The sequence below is a fragment of the Oncorhynchus mykiss genome, chromosome 30 (genome assembly GCF_057628025.1).
Source record: "Oncorhynchus mykiss isolate SJ-2025 chromosome 30, ASM5762802v1, whole genome shotgun sequence".
NCBI lineage: Eukaryota > Metazoa > Chordata > Actinopteri > Salmoniformes > Salmonidae > Oncorhynchus > Oncorhynchus mykiss.
The window spans coordinates 23,765,175-23,787,234 of record NC_143051.1 but is presented as its reverse complement, the minus strand read 5'-3'; the positions used below and the strand labels follow the sequence as shown (position 1 = coordinate 23,787,234).

The following is a 22,060-nucleotide window of genomic DNA, read 5'->3' as shown; positions in this document are numbered from 1 at the left end:
CTCTTTTATGAGGCTTTTGAAAAGCTCCCTGGTCTTTTGTAGTTGAATCTGTGCTTGAAATTCAATACTTGACTGAGGGACCAGACAGACGTTCTATGTATGGGGGACAGAGGAAGGGTTAGTCATTCAAAAAAATCTATTATTAGTCCTTGTAACTCATTATTTGATTTGTTAAGCTAAATTGTACTCCTCAACTAATGTAGGCTTGCCTAAACAAAGGGGGTGAATACTTACGCAACTATATTTTAGTTATACATTTTGTATTTAACTTAAATAAATGTTAGCATTGGGGTGTCAGTCCAACCAGGCCTCTACATTGAGAGCACCCGTCATCATACCATAAAACAAGAATGAAAGAAAAACACATATTCCCACTTTGGAATGATGCCCTGTGTGCATATGCTTTCCGGAAATTTCAATGATTTTTCAGCCAGGCCAAAAATAGAGATGTAAACAACGGAAGAAATAAGTTGAAATAGCCTAACATTTGGGTCTGGTCGCAGATACAAGCTTCTCTAGCCAAAATGAAAGCCTTTTATGTAGAAGCTATGGGACATTTATTTGACATTGGTGACAGAAAAGTATGTGATGATTCAAAATGATAGTTCTTAAATAAAGGTGATGAAATCACTCTCACTGTGTATCCGTACAGTATTAAACGGTTTACAAAAGGGGGTTAATAGTACAATAACACATGCTACTTAGCAGACGCTGTTATCCAAAGCCACTTACACTAGTTAGTGCATCCATATATTTTGAGTGTGTGTAGGATATGTGATCCATGCGGGAATTGAACCCACAATCCTAGTGTTTCCAGAGGTTGAATGCTCAGCATTCATGCAAGATACGCAATCCCTCTCTATCAGCACGACTAACTCATTCATTCAACCCCTTACTATTTAAAGGCAACATTGACCCATATTGGAGTTTGGAAGAGAGACAGGTTGTGTTCTCAGTTCAAGGTGATGATGTCATGTGTTAATCACTCATAATCCCTCTCTCACTTTAAGTGTGGCTGACAGTTCAGCACAGGGTCGCACAAAGACTGTCACTAGCAGAACAGGCTCTGAGCATGACAGAGCCCTATAGATTTGTCCAAAAGTAGTGCACTATGTGCCATTTTGAACGGCTGTGGCTCTGGTCAAAAGTAGTGCACTAGCTTAATATAGGACGTAGCTCACAGATCTGCAGTATGGATCCTATCATCAGGAAGTAGGTGGTTGTTGTTGTGTTGTGTTCCTTTAATGCCAAGCCTATTACAGGAAGCTGCCAAGTCTTTGTTTTACAGCTTCACGAGAGCGTCGTGAACTGGCTCATTAACTGTTGCGTCACACACTTTTCAGCGTAGTTTACAACCCTCGCTCTCTCTGAAGTTATACCTGGACAGAATTCACAAGTCCCTTGTAGGTAATGACTTCAGGTGTCAAAAGGAACATAGACTAGATTATATAATGCCTACGTCAACATATTCACTGTCCCATTTGTTCATAACTTGACACGAGGGGCAATTTTCTCAGGCACAGAAACACTTTGAATGCAGAATATCCACTGACTATGCTTTTTAGTCCTGGACCAGAATGAGGCTTAATCTGTGTCCAGGAAACCGGCCATAAAGGGGTGACTACAAGAAATTGCTAGAAAGTTTAACTGCCCCCAACTTACTACCTGAAGATAAAAGGTTTAATGATAAAACGGCTACATTAAAGCTGTTCATGCCAGAGTAATGTATTCTAAATCACTCCCAGCCTGCAGTCCTCTATAAACCTGCTTTACAAGCTATACGTTTAAAGACCTGTAACCATAACATCCCCCTTTTTATACAACAAGGTATTGATTATTCTATACATGGTGGAATATGAGCCCAGATTCAATATGCTATGGAAATGCAAGCAACTCATGTCCCTAACATATATACAGTGCCTTGCGAAAGTATTCGGCCCCCTTGAACTTTGCGACCTTTTGCCACATTTCAGGCTTCAAACATAAAGATATAAAACTGTATTTTTTGTGAAGAATCAACAACAAGTGGGACACAATCATGAAGTGGAACGACATTTATTGGATATTTCAAACTTTTTTAACAAATCAAAAACTGAAAAATTGGGCGTGCAAAATTATTCAGCCCCCTTAAGTTAATACTTTGTAGCGCCACCTTTTGCTGCGATTACAGCTGTAAGTCGCTTGGGGTATGTCTCTATCAGTTTTGCACATCGAGAGACTGACATTTTTTCCCATTCCTCCTTGCAAAACAGCTCGAGCTCAGTGAGGTTGGATGGAGAGCATTTGTGAACAGCAGTTTTCAGTTCTTTCCACAGATTCTCGATTGGATTCAGGTCTGGACTTTGACTTGGCCATTCTAACACCTGGATATGTTTATTTTTGAACCATTCCATTGTAGATTTTGCTTTATGTTTTGGATCATTGTCTTGTTGGAAGACAAATCTCCGTCCCAGTCTCAGGTCTTTTGCAGACTCCATAAGGTTTTCTTCCAGAATGGTCCTGTATCTGGCTCCATCCATCTTCCCATCAATTTTAACCATCTTCCCTGTCCCTGCTGAAGAAAATACAGGCCCAAACCATGATGCTGCCACCACCATATTTGACAGTGGGGATGGTGTGTTCAGGGTGATGAGCTGTGTTGCTTTTACGCCAAACATAACGTTTTGCATTGTTGCCAAAAAGTTCAATTTTGGTTTCATCTGACCAGAGCACCTTCTTCCACATGTTTGGTGTGTCTCCCAGGTGGCTTGTGGCAAACTTTAAACGACACTTTATTTTTGGATATCTTTAAGAAATGGCTTTCTTCTTGCCACTCTTCCATAAAGGCCAGATTTGTGCAATATACAACTGATTGTTGTCCTATGGACAGAGTCTCCCAATTCAGCTGTAGATCTCTGCAGTTCATCCAGAGTGATCATGGGCCTCTTGGCTGCATCTCTGATCAGTCTTCTCCTTGTATGAGCTGAAAGTTTAGAGGGACAGCCAGGTCTTGGTAGATTTGCAGTGGTCTGATACTCCTTCCATTTCAATATTATCGCTTGCACAGTGCTCCTTGGGATGTTTAAAGCTTGGGAAATCTTTTTGTATCCAAATCTGGCTTTAAACTTCTTCACAACAGTATCTCGGACCTGCCTGGTGTGTTCCTTGTTCTTCATGATGCTCTCTGCGCTTTTAACGGACCTCTGAGACTATCACAGTGCAGGTGCATTTATACGGAGACTTGATTACACACAGGTGGATTGTATTTATCATCATTAGTCATTTAGGTCAACATTGGATCATTCAGAGATCCTCACTGAACTTCTGGAGAGAGTTTGCTGCACTGAAAGTAAAGGGGCTGAATAATTTTGCACGCCCAATTTTGCGACCTTTTGCCTCATTTCAGGCTTCAAACATAAAGATTTGTATTCATACAAAGAAAACTGCTGTTCACAAATGCTCTCCATCCAACCTCACTGAGCTCGAGCTGTTTTGCAAGGAGGAATGGGAAAAAATTTCAGTGTCTCGATGTGCAAAACTGATAGACATACCCCAAGCGACTTACAGCTGTAATCGCAGCAAAAGGTGGCGCTACAAAGTATTAACTTAAGGGGGCTGAATAATTTTGCACGCCCAATTTTTCAGTTTTTGATTTGTTAAAAAATTTGGAAATATCCAATAAATGTCGTTCCACTTCATGATTGTGTCCCACTTGTTGTTGATTCTTCACAAAAAAATACAGTTTTATATCTTTATGTTTGAAGCCTGAAATGTGGCAAAAGGTCGCAAAGTTCAAGGGGGCCGAATACTTTCGCAAGGCACTGTATGAGATGAGTAATGTAGGGTATGTAAACATTATATTAAGTAGCATTGTTTAAAGTGGCTAGTGATGTATTTTACATTAATTTCCATCAATTCCCGCTATTAAAGTGGCTGGAGTTGAGTCAGTGTGTTGGCAACAGCCACTCAATGTTAGTGGTGGCTGTTTAACAGTCTGATGGCCTTGAGATTGAAAAACAGCTTCTGTCTCTCGGTCCCTGCTTTGATGCACCTGTACTGACCTCGCCTTCTGGATGATAGTGGAGTGAACAGGCAGTGGCTCGGGTGGTTGTTGTCACAGGAAGGCCATAAAGGTCATTAAGGACATCGGGTGGTGTAGGTGTCCTGGAGGACAGGTAGATTGCCCCCGGTGATGCGTTGTGCAGACCTCACTACCCTCTGGAGAGCCTTACGGTTGTGGGCGGAGCAGTTGCCGTACCAGGAGGTGATACAGCCCGACAGGATGCTCTCGATTGTGCATCTGTAGAAGTTTGCGAGTGCTTTTGGTGACAAGCCGAATTTCTTCAACATCCTGAGGTTGAAGCGGAGCTGCTGCGCCTTCTTTACAACGCTGTCTGTGTGGGTGGACCAATTCAGTTTGTCCGTGATGTGTACGCCGAGGAACTTTAAAACTTACTACCCTCTCCACTACTGTCCCATCGATGTGGATAGGTGGGTGCTCCCTCTGCTGTTTCCTGAAGTCCACAATCATCCCCTTTGTTTTGTTGACGTTGAGTGTGAGGTTATTTTCCTGACACCACACCCCGAGGGCCCTCCCCTCCTCCCTGTAGGCCATCTCGTCATTGTTGGTAATCGAGCCTAACACTGTAGTGTCGTCCGCAAACCTGATGATTGAGTTGGATGCGTGCATGGCCACGCAGTCATGGGTGAACAGGGAGTACAGGAGAGGGCTCAGAACGCACCCTTGTGGGGCCCCAGTGTTGAGGATCTGCGGGGTGGAGATGTTGTTACCTTTTGAGGGTACTATGGTGTTAAATGCTGAGCTGTAATCGATGAACAGCATTCTCACATAGGTATTCCTCTTGTCCAGATGGGTTAGGTCAGTGTGCAGTGTGGTTGTGATTGCGTCGTCTGTGGACCTATTTGGGCGGTAAGCAAATTGGAGTGGGTCTAGGGTGTCAGGTAGGGTGGTATGGTCCTTGACTAGTCTCTCAAAGCACTTCATGATGACGGAAATGAGTGCGACGGGGAGGTAGTCGTTTAGCTTAGCTTTCTTGGGAACAGGGACAATGGTGGCCTTCTTGAAGCATGTGGGAACAGCAGACTGAGATAGGGATTGATTGAATATGTCCGTAAACACACCAGCCAGCTGGTCTGCGCATGCTCTGAGGACACGGCTGGGGATGCCGTCTGGGCCTGCAGCCTTGCGAGGGTTAATACGTTTAAATGTTTTACTCATGTCTGCTGCAGTGAAGGAGAGTCCGCAGGTTTTGGTTGTGGGCCGTGTCAGTGGCACTGTATTGTCCTCAAAGTGGGCAAAAAAGTTATTTTGTCTGTCTGGGAGCAAGACATCCTGGTCCGTGACGGGCTGGTTTTCTTTTTGTAATCCGTGATTGACTGTAGACCCTGCCACATACCTCTTGTGTCCGAGCCGTTGAATTGCGACGCTACTGTGTCTCTATATTGACGCTTAGCTTGTCAGCAATCGATATGCTGATACAATTTAGGGAGTCTTGTTTTCAGATTAGCCTTGTTAAAATCCCCAGCTATAATGAATGCAGCCTCAGGATATGTGGTTTCCAGTTTGCATAGAGTCAAATAAAGTTTGTTCAAGGCCATTGATGTGTCTGCTTGGGGGGTAATATATACGGCTGTGATTATAATCGAAGAGAATTCCCTTGGTAGATAATGCGGTCAACATTTGATTGTGAGGAATTCTAAATCAGGTGAACAGAAGGACTTGAGTTCCTGTATGTTGTGATGATCACACCACGTCTCGTTAATCATAAGGCATACCCCCCTGCCCCTCTTCTTACCAGAAAGATGTTTGTTTATGTCTTCGCGATGCGTGAAGAAACCAGCTGGTTGTACCGACTCCGTTAGTGTCTCTTGAGTGAGCCATGTTTCCGTGAAGCAAAGAACGCTACAGTCTCTGATGTCTCTCTGGAATGCTACCCTTGCTCGATTTCATCAACCTTGTTGTCAAGAGACTGGACATTGGCGAGAAGTATGCTAGGGAGTGGTGCGCGATGTGCCCGTCTCCGGAGCCTGACCAGAAGACCGCTTCGTTTGCCTCTTTTACGACGTCGTTGTTTTGGGTTGCCGGCTGGGATCCGATCCGTTGTCCTGGGTGGAAGGCAGAACACAGGATCCGCTTCGCCAAAGTCATATTCCTGGTCGTAATGATGGTGAGTTGACGTTGCTCTTATATTCAGTAGTTCCTCCCGACTGTATGTAATGAAACCTAAGATTACCTGGGGTACCAATGTAAGAAATAAAATGTAAAAAATACTGAATAGTTTCCTAGGAACGCGAAGCGAGGCGGCCATCTCTGTCGGCGCCGGAAGTTTTTTTTTGCAACACAACAAAATACCAACATTTACTCAATACTTCCTAGTTATGAGATACTTCAGCGTAGGTCAAGTCCTCCATAAATCAGAGGTGTTATTGTGCACTTCACCAGTCTGTTTCATGTCATACTGGAATGTTGTTTTTAGTCAACTTTGCTGAAGGCCTATATATACGCTAGCTAGCGTCGTGTGAGTTGAAAGCTTTTGTTTTTGAATATTCTAGTCCCTTACAAGGCCACAGGGTTAGGATGGTGTAAATATTGTTGTTTCTATCACACATACACAGACACACCAACCAGAGAGTGTTGCTAGAACAAACACACAGCCCTTGACCCAGATCCTCAGGTTCCAGGGAGCCTGGAAAGAGCCTTGGGGGTGTGTGTGAGGTATTTTTATCAGGTGTAGGGTTGCCTCATCATGAAGGCTTGGCCGTGAGGAAGGATGGGCTGGGCTGCTCCAAGGGTAACCAAGTCAACCTGCAGTCTCTGACCACAACACTGTGACATTGTTGTTTCAGTCTGCATCCTCACATATTGCCTCTAAAAAATATATTGTGGGGATTCTAAAAAGTGCTTCTGACTGTACAGAATGTGGTGGATTGGCATAGTAATCTGATCCGTTTTTAAATAGATTATAAGCGCAAAAGTAATGGACTGGGTCAGACAGCAGACCTGACAGCTTGCTGCCAGCTCTTACCAAACTTTTAGAAAAAATTGTGTTTGACCAAATACAATGCTATTTCTCTGTAAACAAATTAACAACAGACTTTCAGCATGCTTACAGAGAAGTGCACTCACCATGTACTGCACTGACACAAATGACTGATGATTGGTTGAAATAAATTAATTATAAGAAGAATGTGGGAGCTGTATTGTTAGATTTCTGTGCAGCCTTTGAAATTATTGACCATAACCTGTTGTTGAGAAAACGTACAGTACCAGTCAGACGTTTGTACACACCTACTCATCCAGGGTTTATTTTGTACTATTTTCTACATTATAGAATAATTGTGAAGACATCAAAACTATGAAATAACACACATGGAATCGTATAGTAACCAAAAAAGTGTTAAACAAATCCAAATATATTTTATATTTGAGAATCTTCATGACAGCTTTGCACACTTAGCATTCTCTCAACCAGCGTCATGAGGTAGTCACCTGGAATGCGTTTCAATTAACAGGTGTGCCTTGTTAAAAGTTCATTTGTGGAATTTCTTTCCTTAATGAGCCAATCAGTTGTGTTGTGACATGGTAGGGGTGGTATACAGAAGACGGTCCTATTTGGTAAAAGAACAAGTCCATATTATGGCAAGAACAACTCAAATAAGCAAAGAGAAACGACAGTCCATCATTACTTTAAGATATGAAGGTTGGTCAATCCAGATAATGTCAAGAACTTTGAAAGTTTCTTTAAGTGCAGTCGCAAAAACCATCAAGCGCTATGATGAGACTGGCTCTCATGAGGACCACCACAGGAAAGGAAGACCCAGAGTTACCTCTGCTGCAGAGAATACGTTCATTAGAGTTGACTGCATCTCAGATTGCAGCCCAAATAAATGCTTCACAGAGTTCAAGTAACAGACTGAACATCAACTGTTCAGAGGAGACTGTGTGAATCAGGCCTTCATGGTCGAATTGCTGCAAAGAAACCACTATTAAAGCACACTTTCCTAGTTAAATAAAGGTGAAAAAAATTCAAAATAAGAAGACACTTGCTTGGGCCAAGAAACATGAGCAATGGACATTAGACCGGTGGAAATCTGTCCTTTGGTCTGATGAGCCCAAATTTGTGACTTTTGGTTCGAACCGCTGTGTCTTTGTAAGATGCAGAGTAGGTGAACGGAGGATCTCCGCATGTGTGGTTCCCACCATGAAGCATGGAAGAGGAGGTGTGATGGTTTTGGGAGGCTTTGTTGGTGACACTGTCCGTGATTTATATAGCATTCAAGGCACACTTAACTAGCATGGCTACCACAGCATTCTGCAGCGATAAGCCATCCCATCTGGTTTGCGCTTAGTGGGACTGTCATTTGTTTTTAAACAGGACAATGACCCAACACACCTCCAGTCTGTGTAAGGGCTATTTGACCAATAAGGAGACTGAAGGAGTGCTGCATTAGATGACCTGGCCTCCAAAATCACCCGACCTCATCCCAATTGAGATGGTTTGGGATGAGTTGGACCACAGAGTGAAGAAATAGCAGCCAACAAGTGCTCAGCATATGTGGGAACTCCTTCAAGAATGTTGGAAAATAATTCCAGGTGAAGCTGGTTGAGAGAGTGCCAAGATTGTGCAAAGCTGCCATCAAGGTAAAGGGTGGCTAATTTGAAGAACCTCAAAACCCTTGCATGAGTAGGTGTGTCCAAACTTTTGACTGGTACTGTATGTGTTATGGCTTTTCAACCTCTGACATATCGTGGATTCAGAGCTATCTATCTAATAGAACTCAGATTGTTTTCTTTAATGGACGCTTCTCTAATGTCAAACATGTTAAGTGTGGTATACCGCAGGGCAGCTTTCAAAGCTTTCTACTCTTTTCTATTTTTACCAATGACCTGCCACTGGTATTAAACAAAGCATGTGTGTCCATGTATGCTGATGATTCATCCATATACGCATTTCGAACCACCACTAATTAAGTCACTGAAACCCTTAACAAAGAGTTGCAGTCAGTTTTGAAATGCTTGGCCAGTAATAAACTGGTCCTGAACATCTCTAAAACTAAGAGCATTATATTTGGTACAAATAATTCCTGAACTTCTAGATCTCAGTTGAATCTGGTAATGAATAGTGTGGCTGTTGAAAAAGTTGAGGAGACTAAATTACTTGGTGTTTCCTTAGATTGTAAACTGTCATTGTCATAAAATATAGATTCATTGGTTGTAGAAATGGTGAGAGTTCTGTCTGTTATAAAGAGATGCTCTGCTATTTTGACACCACACTCCACAATGCAAGTCCTACAGGCTCTAGTTTTATCATATGTTGATTATTGTTCAGTCATATGGTCAAGTACTGCAGCTGGCCCAGAACAGAGTGACATGTCTTGCTCTTCATTGTAATCAGAGGGCTAATATCAATACTATTCATGCCAGTCTCTCTTGGCTAAGAGTTGAGGAAGACTGACCACATCACTTCTTGTTTTTGTAAGAAACATGAATATGTTGGAAATTCCAAATTGTTTACATAGTGAACTTGCACACAGCACTGACACACACACTTACCCCATTGGACATTCTACCAGGGTTCTTTTCACACTCCCCAGGGCCAGAACAAATTCAAGGAAACATACAGTATTATACAGGGAAGTCCCTTCCATCTCATGTAGCGCATGTGAAACCTGGTTAAAACAACACCTCTCCCCCATGTGACCTACTTGTTGTGTGTATGTACTGACATGTATGTGGAACTGATAGATGCACACTACATGTTAATGTTTTTAAGTGTACATTATATATAAGTATTTGGACACCCAAATAAGTGGATTCAGCTATTTCAGCCACACCCGTTGCTGACAGGTGTATCAAATTGAGCACACAGCCAGCCATTCAATCTCCATAGACAAACCTTTGCAGTGGAATTGCCTTACTGAAGAGCTCAGTGACTTTCAACGTGGCACCGTCATAGGATGCCACCTTTCCAACACGTCAGTTTGTCAAATCTCTGCCCTGCTAGATCTGCCCTGGTCAATTGTAAGGGTTGTTGGTGTGAATTGGAAAAGTCTAGGAGCAACAACGGCTCAGCCGTGAAGTGGTAAGCCACACAAGCTCACAGAACAGGACCGAGTGCTGAACGCAGCACATAAAAATCGTCTGTCCTCGGTTGCAACACTCACGAGTTCCAAACTGCCTCTGGAAGCTACAAGAACTGTTCGTCGGGAGCTTCATGAAATGGGTTACCATGACCAAGCTGCCGCACACAAGCCTAAGATCACCATGCGCAACGCCAAGCGTTGGTTGGAGTGGTGTAAAGCTCTCGGCCATTGGACTCTGAAACAGTGGAAACTGAAATTCTCTGAAATGATGAATAACGCTTCACCATCTGGCAGTTCGACGGACGCATCTGGGTTTGGTGGATGCCGGGAGAACGCTACCTGCCCCAATGCATAGGGCCAACTGTAAAGTCTGATGAATAATGGTCTGGGGCTGTTTTTCATGGTTCAGTATAGCCCCTTGTTCCAGTGAAGGGAAATCTTAACGCTACAGCATCCAATTCCATTTTAGAAGATTCTGTGCATCCAACTTTATGGTAACAGTTTGGTGAAGGCACTTTTCTGTTTCAGCATGACAAAGCCCTCGTGCATAATGCGAGGTTCATACAGGTTTGTTAAGACCGGCGTGGAAGAACTTGACTGACTTGCACAGAGCCCAGATCTCAACAGGGTCTCTAACACCTTTGGGATAAATTGGAACGCTGACTGTGAGCCAGGCCTAATCGCCCAACATCAGTGCCCGACCTCAGTAATGCTTCCATTCAGCCACAAGAGCAAGTCCCCATAGCAATGGGGACTTCCCAGAAGAGTGGAGGCTGTTATAACAGTAAAGGGGAGACCGACTCCATAATAATGCTCATGATTTTGGGATGAGATGTTCGACGAGTAGGTGTCCACATACTTTTAATCATGTAGTGTATATCAATTGTAAAGTGTCTTGTCTGTCATGTTTTTTTATTTTCTTTTTTTACCCCTTTTTTCTCCCCAATTTCGTGGTACCCAATTGGTAGTAGTTACAGTCTCGGGAGAGGTGAAGGTCAAGAGCCATGCATCCTCCGAAACCCAACCAAGCCGCACTGCTTCTTGACACAATGCACATCCAACCCGGAAGCCAGCCGCACCAATGTGTCAGAGGAAACACCGTACACCTGGTCAGCGTGCACTGCGCCCGTCCCGCCACAGGAGTCGCTAGTGTGCGATGAGACAAGGATATCCCTGCTGGCCAAACCCTCCTTAATCCAGACGACACTGGGCCAATTGTGCGCCGCCCCATGGGCCTCCCGGTTGCAGCCAGCTGCGACAGCCTGGGCTCAAACCCAGAATCTCTGGTGGCACAGCTAGCACTGCGATGCAGTGCCTTAGACCACTGCACCACCTGGGAGGCCACTGTCTGTAATGTTTTTATCCTTACGTGTCAGACCCCAGTAAGGCTAGCTGTCGCCATTGGCGTTGTCTAATGGGGATTCTAATAAATCGTTGCCTGTGAGAGCCTCCTCAATTAAAATGTCTCATCCCCCTCCTCTCTTGCATACCCTCTCTCTCTCTCTCTCTTTCTCTCTGGTAGAGAGGTCCAAGCCCCAGCAGCGTAACTCGGGAGCCATACGGCGGACTTCCTCCCTGGGTACCATCACCGGCCCCTACCTTACCGGCCAGTGGCCTCGTGACCACCACGTGCACTACCCCTCATGCATGAAAGATAAATCCACTCAGGTAGGTGTCCCCTCAATTCCTGTCCCCACTATGTGTCATGATTTGTCTGGTTCCCCCACTGAGATGAAAGAATGACTGTACACTATTCTTTGTGCACTAAAGACAAATCCACTCAGGTAGGTGCCTCCCCACTTCCTGTCCCCCTAACCTATCCTTCATGTGTCACGCTTTGTTCAGTCCCCCTACTGAGATGAATGCATGTGGCATTTAATTCAACGACAAAGACCTAACGATATTCCAGCTAGAAGAAACTAGGTTTATTGATAGCGCTGGTTTGCTGATCTGCTAGTTTTGAACTAGCATGCTGAGGCGAAGGACAGGAAACTACTACAGATGTATGATCTTAATTTGACTTATATTGTCACAGCAAAATAATCCAGCAGCAACAGGATTTTAACATTTACTCCATAATGGTTCTTGATGGATGGTTAGGCTATTAGCTGGTCAAAAGTAGGCTACATTAAAAGTGCAAAACTGTTAATATAACTGTGTGTTAGTGTGAGTTTTCAGTGAATTTATGTAAATGACAAAGCTCATCTGTAGGAACATTCTCAGCAACAAAAGAGTGATTTAAAAAAGTGATCAAAATAAGATCCTACATCTGTGAGCAGAAGTGGCTGAGTACTGAGCTGCAACGCTATAAGGGAGTGGGCTCTTTCAAATGACTAGTGGCAGTCAAGTTTGTACAGTACTCAGTCACTGATTCACCTGCACACACAGATATTAGTTAGCCGCTGTTGACCTCTTTCACAGGTCTATACACCCTGTTTCCGTCAGTCACTTTGAGATTTACCAACTACGCATCTGTGGGCCTCTCTAGACTTACAATAGATTAACCAGCCTGACTCTCTGTATTGACCTGCCTGGCCTTCTGTGTTTTGAACAAGTAGGCACTGGGTGTCACTGCAGCACAAAGGTGTCATTGTGGAGAACATGCGAGCTCCTGTCTGTCTGTGTGACACACGGCTTCTGCTTGTCAGATGAAGTCAACTGTTTGTGCAGAGCCATGTTGCTGCCAGTCCTGCTGCGGCTGGAATTTCCCCCTCCTCTTTATCTCCTCCTGCTCCTCTTTCTCCTTCTTCCACTCTTCACCTTTTCCTTGTAATTTTCTGTCATTCTCAGCCTTTGGGTCTGTGACCTGGAATGTTCTCCTCCTCCCCCTCTTCTTCCTCCTCTTCCTCGCTCTGTTCTGTACATTGCTGTGACCTGCAACACCCACACCATCCTTCCAAGTTATGACAGACAGGCCCAAACACATAGCACTAAGATTATGCCAAGAGAGAAGAAGTATTTGTGTGCGGAAGATTGATTGTGCAGGCTAGTGAGTGTACTGGGCCAGTAGGTTAGGTTAAACCTATTCCTCAACTGGACTAAAACTCCTTTTAATGGACATTCTGCTTTCTGCGTTGAACAGGATTTTACAATGTCAGCCCAATATTCTGGATCCCTCAAACTGGTCATTAAAGGGGTAGATTAGGCCTTTAGTTTTTTATTTCTCTTCTCTGGGTCTAGTGTGGGAACCAGCCTCAGTGAGAGTGAACTAGCAGGGTTATGACACCACCGGAGCCAGAGATGACATCCCATAATGACCTCCTACATCCTGTTTTTACTGCACTGCTCGGCAACCAGGGCCCAATAAGCTCCTCAGGCCACCCAAACGCCACATTGCTAGATCATCCCAGAAACCATATTACTGTGGACTCAACCTGGCAGCCGGTTTACTGTATGAATCAACCCGTCCATTCCACTTTTCCTTCACTTCAGCTCTTTGTCCAGATGCATGGAAACATCTGCCACATCTACACGTAGGGAAGGTGGACCAGGGAAAGGAAGGTGGACCAAACAGGGATCGGTATGTGGTCACACATTGTCCACTGAAAGAAGAGAGGAGATGGTGTGTGTATGTGTGCGCATGCGTGTAACTCAGTTTGTGTGTGTGTGTGTGAGTGTGTGCTCCCCCTCCTCTTCCCTTAAATAGGAGATGAAAAAGACAATGTTCAAAGCTTTCTCTCTCTGTTTCCTGCCTGGCTTGGTGATGGTGTTGAGCGGGTTACTGAGGACAACCTTTGAAATGTGAAGTCTCCACATATTAATAGAATAACTCAACTCACCACTTCACAATATCTACTACCGCTTCTGGCTATAGCACTGGCCTAGCACTTCCATTGGCCCTAACAGTGTACATTCTCGGATGCTCTGATGAAAGAATAACCGCTGAAGCGCTTTTCACAATAAAAAGGTGAAATTTGGTGATGTCTTTGTTTTAAAAAAACATTTTGGAGTGCCGCTGCTTCCCAATGTTCTTGACCTTGGGATTTGATTTGAAGTGTACATTCTCTCTCCATCCTCGCTCTCTCTCTGCCCTCTTGAAAGCAGAGACACACAGAGCTAGGACTATCTCTATCACAGCACCCACTGTATTTAATCCCTGTCTGATGCCTGCCATGTGTGGAGAGCCCTTCTTCTCTCTTTTTCTCCTGTTTACACTTGTCTTCCTCCTCCTTGCCTCTCTCAGCACCAGGAGCAGGTCAGACCAGGGGTAACCAAGGGGACGAACCAAGGGCTTCTCTCCGTCCAGTTGACATAATAACTTCTTCATCACAGTAGCTGTACCTAGGCTGTGGCGTTTAGAGACCTCTCCTTGTTCTGATGTCAACTGACACACACAACTCACGGCTAGTAATGCACCATTTTAGATCTTGTTATACAGGATGTACTCATATCAAGGTTTCCATGTCAAACCTAACACTTCGCAAAGGGCAAATCTGAAATGGCAAAGTAGAGCTCTGTTTAGGCTTAGGGCAAAGGCCTTTTATTCCCGATCATGATGATTGACGTGGCTAATGAGGATAAGAGGTTGGTAATTAGGTCATGATATCATCGGTCGTTTCCTTGTTGTGTACAGACACCTGGATGTTGGAGTGAAGAAGCAGGAGAGAGGAGGAGCACACACCAGCGCTCTGCGTCTTGGGGCAGCGCCGACCAGCTCAAAGAGGTACACACTCACACACCACACTTAAACATGTCACAAGAAACCCTATTTAAGAAACGACAACTTGCAGCACTTTCCTAATGACCGTTGGACCAAGGGGGTTTTCAAATCAACAATGACAACATACAGTACAGTAGGCCTCCCTGTAAAACTGATGAAATATGCTGTCCTAGCACACTATGTATCCGTATCATTGCTGTCATCCTCCTTTAATCCAGATGTAGATTCTGCCATGTTGAGATGGCTTGAAGTTGACAAGACAATACTAGAATGTTATCAGTGTCTATAGGAAACTGCCTACCACCTGCCACCTGTCTCTCTTTCTCTCTCTCTCTCTCTCTCCACACGGTACCACCTTCTATATATAACTTCCTGTCTGACCTCAGACTTCCGCATGCTCAGGGCTTGGTCTGTTCTAATGCTGGGTGTCAGAGACAGAGCGTCGCGCCGGGCCGGCGGTCGTTGTCTTATCATCCCCTCTCAGCTCCACCCTGGTGCTGTAATGTCACAGGCAGGGAGGAGGCAGATAACACTATCTATCTCCCTCGTTAACTAACCAGACACATAACCCAACAGGCAATTTATGGACAGGAAAGACAGCCAGGCAGGCCTCGGATTCCTCTTTCATTTTTAACCTCTCTCTTTCTTTCTTTCATTCTTTCTCTCCCCTTTCTGTCTCCATCTCTCTGTTCGTCTCTCTCTCTGTTTTCTCTCACCGTCCTAGTTTAGCAGCTGGAGAACAGCTAAAATAGTGGTGTTGAGGCATGTTCCTTAGTGCTAGTAGTGGAGCTTGGGGCTGTAGTGGAGCTGCAGTGCAGAAGGGTTGAGTTGAAGTCTCCTTCAGTTAGGGCTATATAACCTCAAGAGATCCCAGTGTTATTAAGCGATTGTAATCCACAGTAATCCTAACCTCATAGACCTCATTATTTACAAACACTTCCTGTCACTTAACTCTTGTTGTGATCTTATTTCCTCAGCGTTATATAGGATGTACTCGCTCCACTTTCAGCCATGTTTAAAATGCTGCCCGTGCCAGCTTAATGTCTTACAACTCACACACACCCGCGTACACACACAGCAATGTCGCAGGGACAACATGTTTGTTGACTTGCCATGTCATGCTGCCGGACAACGAACACATTCATACTTAGTCACAGCTGCTGACTGGGTTTTCAATTAGCTACTGTGCACTACCTGTTTTCAGTTAGCTACTGTGCACTACCTGCTTTCAGTCAGCTACTGTGCACTACCTGTTTTCAGTTAGCTACTGTGCACTACCTGTTTTCAGTTAGCTACTGTGCACTACCTGCTTTCAGTTAGCTACTGTGCACTACCTGCTTTCAGTTAGCTACTGTGCACTACCTGCTTTCAGTCAGCTACTGTGCACTACCTGTTTTCAGTTAGCTACTGTGCACTACCTGTTTTCAGTCAGCTACTGTGCACTACCTGCTTTCAGTTAGCTACTGTGCACTACCTGCTTTCAGTTAGCTACTGTGCACTACCTGCTTTCAGTTAGCTACTGTGCACTACCTGTTTTCAGTTAGCTACTGTGCACTACCTGTTTTCAGTCAGCTACTGTGCACTACCTGCTTTCAGTTAGCTACTGTGCACTACCTGTTTTCCGTTAGCTACTGTGCACTACCTGTTTTCAGTCAGCTACTGTGCACTACCTGCTTTCAGTTAGCTACTGTGCACTACCTGCTTTCAGTTAGCTACTGTGCACTACCTGCTTTCAGTTAGCTACTGTGCACTACCTGCTTTCAGTTAGCTACTGTGCACTACCTGCTTTCAGTTAGCTACTGTGCACTACCTGCTTTCAGTTAGCTACTGTGCACTACCTGCTTTCAGTTAGCTACTGTGCACTACCTGCTTTCAGTTAGCTACTGTGCACTACCTGTTTTCAGTTAGCTACTGTGCACTACCTGTTTTCAGTTAGCTACTGTGCACTACCTGCTTTCAGTTAGCTACTGTGCACTACCTGCTTTCAGTCAGCTACTGTGCGCTACCTGTTTTCAGTTAGCTACTGTGCACTACCTGCTTTCAGTTAGCTACTGTGCACTACCTGTTTTCAGTTAGCTACTGTGCGCTACCTGTTTTCAGTTAGCTACTGTGCGCTACCTGTTTTCAGTTAGCTACTGTGCGCTACCTGTTTTCAGTCAGCTACTGTGCGCTACCTGTTTTCAGTCAGCTACTGTGCGCTACCTGTTTTTAGTCAGCTACTGTGCGCTACCTGTTTTTAGTCAGCTACTGTGCGCTACCTGTTTTCAGTCAGCTACTGTGCTCTACCTGTTTTCAGTCAGCTACTGTGCGCTACCTGTTTTCAGTCAGCTACTGTGCGCTACCTGTTTTCAGTCAGCTACTGTGCGCTACCTGTTTTCAGTCAGCTACTGTGCGCTACCTGTTTTCAGTCAGCTACTGTGCGCTACCTGTTTTCAGTCAGCTACTGTGCGCTACCTGTTTTCAGTCAGCTACTGTGCGCTACCTGTTTTCAGTCAGCTACTGTGCGCTACCTGTTTTCAGTCAGCTACTGTGCGCTACCTGTTTTCAGTCAGCTACTGTGCGCTACCTGTTTTCAGTCAGCTACTGTGCGCTACCTGTTTTCAGTCAGCTACTGTGCGCTACCTGTTTTCAGTCAGCTACTGTGCACTACCTGTTTTCAGTCAGCTACTGTGCGCTACCTGTTTTCAGTCAGCTACTGTGCGCTACCTGTTTTCAGTCAGCTACTGTGCACTACCTGTTTTCAGTCAGCTACTGTGCGCTACCTGTTTTCAGTCAGCTACTGTGCGCTACCTGTTTTCAGTTAGCTACTGTGCGCTACCTGTTTTCAGTTAGCTACTGTGCGCTACCTGTTTTCAGTCAGCTACTGTGCACTACCTGTTTTCAGTCAGCTACTGTGCGCTACCTGTTTTCAGTTAGCTACTGTGCACTACCTGTTTTCAGTTAGCTACTGTGCGCTACCTGTTTTCAGTCAGCTACTGTGCTGGCATAAAGCAGTTGAGCAACATATTTTATAATACATGTCAGCTTTTTTTCTTTTCTTTACGGTCTTTATTTTGGACCCAGCCTTATAGGAGAGATTTGGCCTATTATCACCCACTGATTCTTTATATCTGGAAGCTGACTAACTGTTGAGTGCACCAGGTTCATGATGGCTAAAGAAAGTGGATCACATATCAGCCTGTCCATTCAGACAGAGCCTCCTGTTAGGCTGGGTGTTTGTGTTTTGTTTCTATAGTAAAAACGACTTGGTGGAATGTTTCACATTGCATTTACACAAACCATTCTTTATCTTCTTCCACCATAGCATGTCTTGCTGGTGTAAAAGGTGACCTGTGTTGTGCTACTATGGTAAAATGACTGAGTCTACAATGACTTCTGTGTAAAGGCGCAAGGAAAATAACATGTCTGGGCTTGTCCTGGCTGGTAGTGAGATGCTGCATACATAATAAGAATAAGATGGCTACCATGTGGCAAGCAATTGTTTATCTGATTTGCCATTAACTGTACTGTGCTTATATCTGATATAGAAAGGCCCTCACTTGTCTGAGAGTTCAAAAGGCTTTTTTGGCAATTGGAACTTTCCTCAGTGGGCTAATATGGATGCAGAATTACAGTGCCTTGCGAAAGTATTCGGCCCCCTTGAGCTTTGCGACCTTTTGCCACATTTCAGGCTTCAAACATAAAGATATAAAACTGTATTTTTTTGTGAAGAACATTGGATCATTCAGAGATCCTCACTGAACTTCTGGAGAGAGTTTGCTGCACTGAAAGTAAAGGGGCTGAATAATTTTGCACGCCCAATTTTTCAGTTTTTGATTTGTTAAAAAAGTTTGAAATATCCAATAAATGTCGTTCCACTTCATGATTGTGTCCCACTTGTTGTTGATTCTTCACAAAAAAATACAGTTTTATATCTTTATGTTTGAAGCCTGAAATGTGGCAAAAGGTCGCAAAGTTCAAAGTGGCCGAATACTTTCGCAAGGCACTGTATAAAGACATAAAGATTTGGGTCAAATATATATCTAGAGCCACACAAGACAGGAGTTCTAGCCATTTGTCCTTATTGGTCAGAGCACAGGGGATTCTCAAACCAGATAAGGAAGCCAAAACACTCTCATATCTTCTGTTAGATGCAGTTTAGCACCGTCTGTGGGGCTTTCAAAGGTGTGAATGGCATCATGCAAATGAAACATATTGTGTACATCGTAAATGGCCTTTCGAGATGTGTTTGCATACTCAAATTGACCCAGTCTGTGTGCTCGTTTTATGTTTTATGGATTCTTCCTTTAGCTATTAGATCAATGACTAGCCTGCCAGCTAGTCGCCTTCCTTCCACACTCCTTTAGATGGACACTACCATTCAAAAGTTTGGGGTTACTTAAAAATGTCCTTGTTTTCCATTAAAACATTTTGCATGAGTTGCAAAATGAATAGGAAATATAGTCAAGACGTTGACAAGGTTTTAAATAATGATTTTTAATTGAAATAATAATTGTGTCCTCCAAACTTTACTTTCGTCAAAGAATCCTCCATTTGCAGTAATTACAGTCTTGCAGACCTTTGGCATTCTAGCTGTCAATTTGTTGAGGTAATCTGAAGAGATTTCACCCCATGCTTCCTGAAGCATCTCCCACAAATTGGATTGACTTGATGGACACTTCTTACGTACCATACGGTCAAGCTGCTCCCACAACCGCTCAATAGGGTTGAGATCTGGTGACTCTGCTGGCCACTCCATTATAGACAGAATACCAGCTGACTGTTTCTTACCTAAATAGATCTTGCATAGTTTGGAGCTGTGCTTGGGTCATTGCCAGTTGTAGGAGGTCCCAATTCAGACCCCAATTCAGCGCCTGGCGTTGGCGTTGCAAAATGGAGTGATAGCCTTCCTTCTTCAAGATCCCTTTTATCCTGTACAAATCTCCCACTTTACCACCACCAAAGCACCCCCAGACCATCACATTGCCTCCACCATGCTTGACAGATGGCGTCAAGCACTCATCCAGCGTCTTTTTATTTTTTTCTGCGTCTCACGAATGTTCTTCTTTGTGATCCGAACTAGAGGTCGACCGATTAATCGGCCTGGCCGATTAATTAGGGCCGATTTCAAGTTTTCATAACAATCAGGAATCTGCCTTTTTGGACACGGATTATGGCCGATTACATTGCAATCCATAAGGAAACTGCGTGGCAGGCTGACCACCTGTTACGCGTGTGCAGCATCAAAAGGACCTTGTGGCTGCAAGGAGCCAAGGTAAGTTGCTAGCTATCATTAAACTTATCTTATAAAAACAATCAATCTTCACATAATCACTAGTAAACTACACGTGGTTGATGATATTACTAGGTTAACTAGCTTCTTCTGCGTTGCATATAATCAATGCGGTGCCTGTTAATTTATCATCGAATCACAGCCTACTTCAACTTCGCCAAACAGGTGATGATTTAACAAAAGCGCATTCGCAAAAAAAGCACAATCGTTGCACAAATGTACCTAACCATAAACGTAATATTTAGACTTAGGATTGCCGCCCGTTCGGTAAAATACAGAACAGTTCCGTATTTCACTGAAAGAATAAACATTTTGTTTTCAAAATTATAGTTTCTGTATTTGACCATATTAATGACCAAAGGCTCGTATTTCTGTGTTTATTATATTATAATTAAGTCTATGATTTTATATTTGATAGAGCAGCCTGACTGAGCGGTAGTAGGCAGCAGCAGGCGTGTAAGTATTCATTCAAACAGCACTTTACTGTGTTTGCCAGCAGCGCTTAGCAATGCTTGAGCACAGCTCTGTTTATGACCTCAAGCCTATCAACTTCCGAGAATAGGCTGGCAATGCTAAAGTGCCTATAAGAACATCCAATAGTCTACGGTATATGAAATTCAAATGGTATAGAGAGAAATTACTATAATAACTACAACCTAAAACTTCTTAACTGGGAGTATTTAAGAACAGGGAATATTGAACCACCAGCTTTCTCATGTTCTGAGCAAGGAACTTAAACGTTAGCTTTTTTACATGGCACATATTGCACTTTTACTTTCTCTCCAACACTTTTTTTTTGCATTATTTAAACCAAATTGAACATGTTTCATTATTTATTTGAGACTAAATATATTTTATTTATGTATTATATTAAGTTAAATTTAAGGGTTCATTCATTCAGTATTGTTGTAATTGTCATTATTACAAATATATATATAAAAATCGTCCGATGAATCGGTGTCGGCTTTTTTTGGTCCTCCAATAATCGGTAATAATTTAAATCATTTAACAATTTAAAAGTCATAATCGGTCGACCTCTAATCCTAACACCTCAAACTTAGATTCGTCTGTCCATAACACTTTTTTTGAATCTTCCTCTGTCCAGTGTCTGTGTTATTCTGCCCATCTTAATCTTTCCTTTTTATTGGCCAGTCTGAGATATGGCTTTTTCTTTCCAACTCAAAAACAAGGACATGTCTAAGTGACCCCAAACTTTTGAACAGTGTATGTAGGGACTGCACAACTCCCGAGTGTTGCAGCGGTCTAAGGCACTGCATCTCAGAGCTAGAGGCGTCACTATAGACACACTGGTTCAATTCCAGGCTTTATCACAACCGGACGTGATTGGGAGTCCCATAGGGTGGCGCACAATTGGCCCAGAATCGTCCGGGTTTGGCCGGTGTAGGCCGTCATTGCAAAAAATAATTTGTTCTTAACTGACTTGCCTCGTTAAAGAAAATACATTTCCAGCTCTACATGTGATCTGATGTATTAATCACTGGAGCTGCCTGCCTAGGGGCTTTTCCCTGAGCTACAGCGACCCCTGGTGGATATATTGGTGTCAAAAACGTGATAAGATGAAATAGGCTACATCACACGTGACAAAGTTCAGCTGTTAACATGCTACTATTCCTTCCTCTCTCTTTCCCCATGTTTATTTTCTCCCTTTGTCTCTGTCTTTCTCCCTCTCTTCTCCTCCTCTCCCTCTCCACTTCCCCCTCCTCTCTTCCTCCTTCCTCTCCTCCTCCTCTGTTCTCCTCAGCAGATAGCCAAGCTCCGGCAGCAGCTGCGTGGCGGTAGTAAACAGCAGCAGGGAGGTCGTCAGTCTCAGTGTCAAAGAGACAAAGACAGCCTGTCTCCTTTACAGGGACCTAACAACACCATCAACACCACTGCCAACCAAGCACAGGTGAGGCACAATACTGCCATCCAAACCTGAGTTAAAATAAAACGGTGTGTTTAGCTTGTTTGGCAGAGTGGAACCAATGCAATCGGCCCAGAAGTTCAAACTCTGCGCCCTCGCCAACCCAACATGCCAGTGAAGC

At 43.9% G+C, this 22,060-nt stretch overlaps 1 protein-coding gene across 3 annotated transcripts in view; it reads left to right on the top strand.

Annotated features, from left to right (window-relative positions):
* The window catches only part of LOC110488132 (glucocorticoid-induced transcript 1 protein), a 35,302-nt gene that overhangs the window by 8,138 nt on the left and 5,104 nt on the right, over window positions 1-22,060 (top strand). The window contains exons 1-4 of one of the 3 annotated variants that reach the window (XM_090227856.1): window positions 3,786-6,167; window positions 11,606-11,751; window positions 14,657-14,746; window positions 21,781-21,924. In XM_090227856.1, coding sequence (XP_090083982.1) covers window positions 11,731-11,751; window positions 14,657-14,746; window positions 21,781-21,924 — 255 coding nt within the window. In that variant the 5' untranslated portion in view covers window positions 3,786-6,167; window positions 11,606-11,730. Of the gene's footprint in view, window positions 1-3,785; window positions 6,168-11,605; window positions 11,752-14,656; window positions 14,747-21,777; window positions 21,925-22,060 lie in introns of those variants that run through there. The other 2 variants (XM_021560167.3, XM_021560165.3) reach the window with 2 other exon arrangements.